We start from the raw sequence: 6,142 nt of genomic DNA, 5'->3' as shown, positions 1-6,142 counted from the left end.
AAAATAACAAAGTGTCAAACCGTTTGCAAGACAAATCAGTGTGTTCCTAATTATGCCAATATTAAAATAATATGATGAGAAAAACCAGTTGGCAAAATCAAGCAGCATAGTGAGCTTTATCAGCTAAACAAAAAATATATATCTGGAAGTAAAAGACACTGGAAGCCTTGAACATTCAAGATAGAAACAGCCGTGCATGTTATATGTTAAAAATGAGATGCTACTTGGTCACTTGATGTGTTTTGATCAATTGCTATCTAATCAGATATGCACATTCTATTTACACTTGACCACGTAAATGTGTCTCTGCAGAATGGATATAAATAAGACCTTCCCACGCTTTTTTGCAAATATAACACAGTTAACTTCCGTGATGATGCTAATGCCAGGCAGCAAAATTCTCTGTTAGACATCCTCATCAACCCATATGTCTATTCACTATTCATGTTTTGTTTTAGTTGCTCCATCCATGTCTCTCATCCACGTGTCCCAAACTTTTGTATACTGATGCTGTTTTTTGTTTGGGAGGAGTAAAGTTTACTTATGCGTCCTGAATAAGCAGATAAATTTACACTCGGATGAGTTGTGTCTTTGTATGTGTTTCAAACCTCCTCCTGAGGGAGTCTGAGTGATCAGATTACTATATGTCTCAAATGGGTCTTTATTACTTAACTATACAATGAGTAAAGTTGAAGTGTCCAGGTGTGAAAGCCCCCTAATATAGGTTTACATCAGTTTTTGTTGTTGATGTTTAGGCGTATATCCAAAGGGTGGGGAAAATACAGAAGACAGGGAGAGCAAGTACCATTTAAACAATAATCTGCGCGGGAAAGAGAGGACAAGAGACATGGGGGATGGGTCTGCAAGTCTTTTATTTAAAGTTTCCCACATCCTCCCGCCGAGTTTTAAACCGGCCACCCAATTTGAAAGAATGCCTGGTATGCGCCTCATTTCTATAGCGATTGGCAATGTTCTCCATTTAAATAAAGCCTGTTGCCCGCCAATAAGATGAGAAAAACATTTGCGCGCTAATTTGAGATTAATGAGGTAATGTGCATGCGGTCTTCATATACGCTTGTAAACCTACTTCACGTGACAGAAACAAAAAGAGCTGTCCATTGGGTACAGAAAAGGAAAATGTGGGTTGCATTACACTGCAGATTTTTTTTTTATATGTAATGCTGTGTCTTCCTCTTTCATCACGTGAAACGATTGTGTTCCTTGAATGCTATATACACAAAAAAACTTTAAAGTTGCACATACTGTTACTGTACTAAAGTGAATTTCTATCTATTTATCTATCTATCTATCTATCTATCTATCTATCTATCTATCTATAAAAATATTTTTCATATATATATATATATATATATATATATATATATATATATATGTTAATATATAATATGCATCTTTTCAATCCTTTTACAAATTGTATATATAAAGCATGTATCTATTTTTTCAATACTCTTCATGCTTCTCTGTAATTATACTCCGAATCTGCAACGGCGACTTTTGTTATATACACACAGCCTGCCTACCCCACGCCAACTAAGCGCCCTCAAAAAAAAGCCTAGACTATTTGGCGCGTTTTGGTTCCCGCCACGTCTACGCGTTCCTTTATTTTCATATTTGATTGACCTTTCTCTGCAAGGGCAGGCGTATTCGTCATTGGCTGAATCGTGTTTGTGGGCGGTCCCACCAGTGACGTACGAAAAGCCACTCCTTTTTTTCTTTACAACTGGTATATAAATGCTATTGCCCCTCCCTCACTGTTTAGAAAGCCGGGTATTTGTGTTCATCGCGCACCTCGGACGATAATATTTATCTTCAAGATATATTAATCATTTATTTATTCTAATTCATATTCTAAACTGGAATAGACCTTGCGTGGTCGATTAAAGTTCGTCTTAGGAATCAAAACCCATCGAGCCTCGATGAGAAGGGATTTCCACAGGCTTCTAGACCGGATCCTTCAAGTAGACCTTCCCTACATCCATCTCTACACGACGGATTTCGACCTCAACATTGGAATAAATCTCAAGAAGAATTCGCATTTCGGATTATAAAATGCTTCTATCGAAATTCAACACGTTTGCTCACATTTCCACCGTGGACATGCCGGCAAAAATCCAGCTTCAAGGTTAGAGGACAGTGTTTCTCGTGCTCGCGTATCTGTGTGTTGTTGTTGTCTTGGGCTCGTTCACTTCAGCAGACTTGAGTGTTGGGAATAGCGTGTGCGTCAGTTTTCCATTTATGATACACTTTTATGTCTTTTATCAATTCTTATGAATCTATCATCTCTTTTATCGACAGTTAAGGAGAAAGAGCCGTTCGACAAGGTGTATCAGGTCGGCTCCGTGCTGGGAAGCGGCGGTTTCGGAACGGTGTACGCGGGTTTAAGGATCGCCGATGGCTCGCCGGTAGGTTCCAAAATGGATGATTTTTGTTTACATTAGTGTGGACGTTTCGAATATTCAACGTGTGTGTATAACATAAATATAAATAGTGTATATTACGCCACTTCACTGCTTAATAATGCATTTGTTTATACTTTCTAGGTTGCCATCAAGCATGTTGCAAAAGATCGTGTGACTGAATGGGGAGAGCTGGTGAGTACTTAATCCAATAGATTATATTCTTATTATTTGTGTTTTAAAGATCACATATAAATAATATATGACAGCGTCACTAAAATGAACATGTCCTCTGTTTCCAGCCCAATGGCGCGCGCGTCCCGATGGAGATTGTCCTGTTAAAGAAGGTCGGCACTGGATTCCGTGGCGTGATCAAGATGCTTGACTGGTACGAGCGACCGGACAGCTTCATTATCGTCATGGAAAGACCGGAGACCGTCAAGGACTTGTTTGATTTCATCACGGAGAAGGGCGCGTTACCGGAGGAGCTCGCCAAGAACTTTTTCCGCCAGGTTCTGGAAGCAGTGCGTCATTGCCACAACAGCGGCGTCGTGCACCGTGACATCAAGGACGAGAATATTCTTATCGATCTAAGAACCGGTGATCTGAAGCTCATCGACTTTGGATCTGGGGCATTACTCAAAGACACCGTTTACACCGATTTCGACGGTAAGAGACATTTGCATGACCTTCAAGCCAGGGTTCCCACGGTCACCGAGAACGTGGCGTGATCGGGGAAAAAATTGAAATACGTGCTTATCTGGCCTCATGAAAACTTGTGTCGTCGATATAAATATAATATAATATATATTAAATATGTAAATATTAGTATGGCATTGTGAGTGGAAAAGTATATAAAATAAACAAAACCATAGGCTACAAATTTCAAAATGTATTTATAAATACGTTTAAACATTGAAATTCGATGGTTGATAGATTTTGGAATCCTGTCAAGCTTTAAAAGGGGTATATATTTATATATTGAGGCGATGTTTGTACACTTTAAAACGAATATATCAAACATATCTTGCATTAATCGGTTCATAAATGTGTAATATGGCTCTCTCGCATCGTTAACTAACCATGTCAAGATTAATAAATCTGTCAGCATGACGATTTGTTTATTTTTGTATAATGTTGCTTTGGAGAAAAGCGTTTCGCTTGTGTTGTGGGTCTGGCGCCCCCACCGGTGGGAAATGGAATTATTACAACTCAAAGTTTGTAAACACAAGTCACATGGCAACCAGTTTTTCCGCATGCGCGCGCCTGCTGTCACACTCCCGAGCACATGACCGTGCACATTAATGTTGAGGCGTAACAATAATGTTCAAACAGTACACACCTTTTTCCTGCCACACCTTTTACTACAGCTTTTGGCTTAGTGTCTTGTTTTATCAGTTACTAAAATAAAGACTTGTATGCATGTTTGTGTTTTATTGTTGCAGAATCATGAATTTAAATGCATTTTTCTGTTTTCTGTTCTCTCTTCAGGTACACGTGTTTACAGTCCACCAGAGTGGATCAAATTTCATCGTTACCACGGTAGATCTGCGACCGTGTGGTCTCTGGGCATCCTGCTGTACGACATGGTTTGTGGGGACATCCCATTCGAGCAGGATGAAGAGATTGTACGTGGGAAGGTGCTGTTCAGGCAGAGAATCTCAACAGGTAAGACTCGCAGATCACATGACGCTGTCTTCTAGGAGGTTTATGCGTTTATTACAATGCTATAATCACACATCCTGTTCTTTTACAGAGTGCCAGCAGCTTATCAAGTCGTGCCTGGCCCTCCGCCCTGCAGAACGCCCTTCTTTCGAGGACATAATAAACCACCCTTGGATGCAGAACACGGCGCCCCCCATGGACAACAGTGAGATCAGACTGCACAGCATCAACCACGAGCATCAGCCCGCTGCTTTCCCGGCAGTCACTGTGTGCAAATGACTCTGTCTGAAAGCACATGTAGAGACTTTTCATTACAGCAGCAAACCACCCAGGGGACCTGCAGATGGAGCAGTGCAAAAAAAAACACTTGTTATTCTTTTGTTTTGAGCATTGCTGCTAGGTGGGAGGTCAAGGCTAGGCCAAAAAAGGGATAGGTACACCTTTTTGTAAGATCTGTTATCTGTCGTCTCCTGCCCCCCTGTGACTCAGGGTCCCGTAAGTCTGGCTCGTAGTAACCAAATGACTGTCAACACTGCTGTTGGACACGGGTAGACTGAGGAGCCCATCTCAGCCGGTGTTGGGAGCAGCTCGAAGACGTCCCACACAATGTCAGCGAGGAGTCGTGCTGTGATGAAGGCCGATCTGCTGCAATGGGCAGCTTTAGTGCGCCGTCAGTGCTGTTCCTTTAGGAAAAAGATCAGCTGAGCTTAATAATTTTAGTGCCTTCTGTGCAAGATCAAGGTTTTTTTGTTTTTTTGGAAATACTTGAATTGAGTAATAGCCACTGTAACACTGTACTCCTTAACCAGATGTCTTTTTTACCTTCTTGCTTCCACTTTGCCCTCATTGGGCAGGTAACTGTCGGTCTTACTCTAAAACTTCAGAGAGAGTAACCAAGTCGACCTCACAAACCTCTGCAGAAAGAAAAGTCTTACCTCACTCTTTTAAACCACGGTTTCTTTTTCCTCTTTCTTTTTTACTGAGTAACACTCAACAACTACCACTCATTGTCACAGATGCACAAAGCAATGCAACTAAAACTTAAAAGACTACATTTTCTGCATATTATTTTTGTTTATATTGTAAATAGCTCGGTCAGATGAATCAATTCCGTGACGAGGCTTATGTGTAAATTATATTTATTGGAGTGTCTTATAAAAAAAAAACAAGATGAAAGTGGGAGTATTTATTTATTTATTTATAGAGAAGCAAAGTTTTGCTCATTCCACCACCGAAGGGCCCACAAATTATTTAAATGTATTTTTACCATATTTAAAGCCTTTTTTGAGAACGATATGTACATATGTTGTAAATAATCTTCGAAAGCACTTCTGTTTCTCGATGCATGGAGTACTGCTGATGGTAAATCCTACCAGTCTGAAGTCATGTTTGTCACCTAATTTAAATCGTCTGCTGTGCATATGTTGGAGGAAATGACCTCATGAATGTTTGAGGAGCGAGTGATTTTTACAGGGTTTCTTTTTCACCTTTAGTAGACATGATTGCAACTCGGATGTAGTTTTTCTGATTTAGCAATGTAAATTATGTTTAGAAAGCTATTTTTTTACACAATTGTCAATAAATATTTTTTTAACATTCATTCTGGTTTCCCTTGTATGAATTGCGTTGTTCGATTCACTAAAGCGATATCAGTCGGTGGTCTTCTAAACTGGTTTAAGCAATCAGCAGATGTCATCTGAGAAGTGGACAGATTGCAGTGGTATTAACTGTAAATCTATTTAACTAACTTTAATAATGCTCTTAACGTTTTATATTGATAGTGTATCTTTAATCGGAGGTAATTAGGACCACAGGGGTCCAGATTTCTTAATACTGGAATTTGAACTGGATACATGTGATCGCTAAAACCATATACTTAATCTCTGTTTTTGTAGATATGCTTTAAAAAGTATAAGGATGCCGTTCCCTGAGAAGTTCAAAGATCTGTAAATAAAGCTTGAATGTGAACGCCCACTTGCTCAGCAGTCTTGTTCCAGCAGTATTTCTCCCATTCAATTTTTTTCATAAGCATTTAAAAGAAATTCTTCATTCAAAACCTA

The 6,142-nt window shown here is 39.6% G+C and overlaps 1 protein-coding gene across 1 annotated transcript; it reads left to right on the top strand.

Annotated features, from left to right (window-relative positions):
• The first annotated feature begins 1,760 nt into the window (after positions 1-1,760).
• Positions 1,761-5,682, top strand: LOC128018932 (serine/threonine-protein kinase pim-1-like). The gene is made up of 6 exons (XM_052604822.1): positions 1,761-2,143; positions 2,317-2,423; positions 2,562-2,612; positions 2,720-3,086; positions 3,909-4,085; positions 4,174-5,682. Exons 1-6 carry the CDS (start codon positions 2,071-2,073, stop codon positions 4,359-4,361), a joined length of 963 nt encoding a protein of 320 aa, XP_052460782.1. The 5' UTR covers positions 1,761-2,070; the 3' UTR covers positions 4,362-5,682.
• Positions 5,683-6,142: the final 460 nt, after the last annotated feature.

Source organism: Carassius gibelio, chromosome A8 (assembly GCF_023724105.1).
Source record: "Carassius gibelio isolate Cgi1373 ecotype wild population from Czech Republic chromosome A8, carGib1.2-hapl.c, whole genome shotgun sequence".
Lineage (NCBI taxonomy): Eukaryota > Metazoa > Chordata > Actinopteri > Cypriniformes > Cyprinidae > Carassius > Carassius gibelio.
The sequence above is the reverse complement of the archived record's forward strand: the minus strand, read 5'-3'. Positions and strand labels throughout refer to the sequence as shown.

Excerpts from the sequence above, each read along its gene's own strand:
- LOC128018932 (XM_052604822.1), top strand. The coding sequence starts at position 2,071 with ATGCTTCTATCGAAATTCAACACGTTTGCTCACATTTCCACCGTGGAC. Across the intron at positions 3,087-3,908 it reads CGTTTACACCGATTTCGACG|GTACACGTGTTTACAGTCCA; the intron begins GTAAGAGACATT and ends TTCTCTCTTCAG. Across the intron at positions 4,086-4,173 it reads CAGGCAGAGAATCTCAACAG|AGTGCCAGCAGCTTATCAAG; the intron begins GTAAGACTCGCA and ends GTTCTTTTACAG.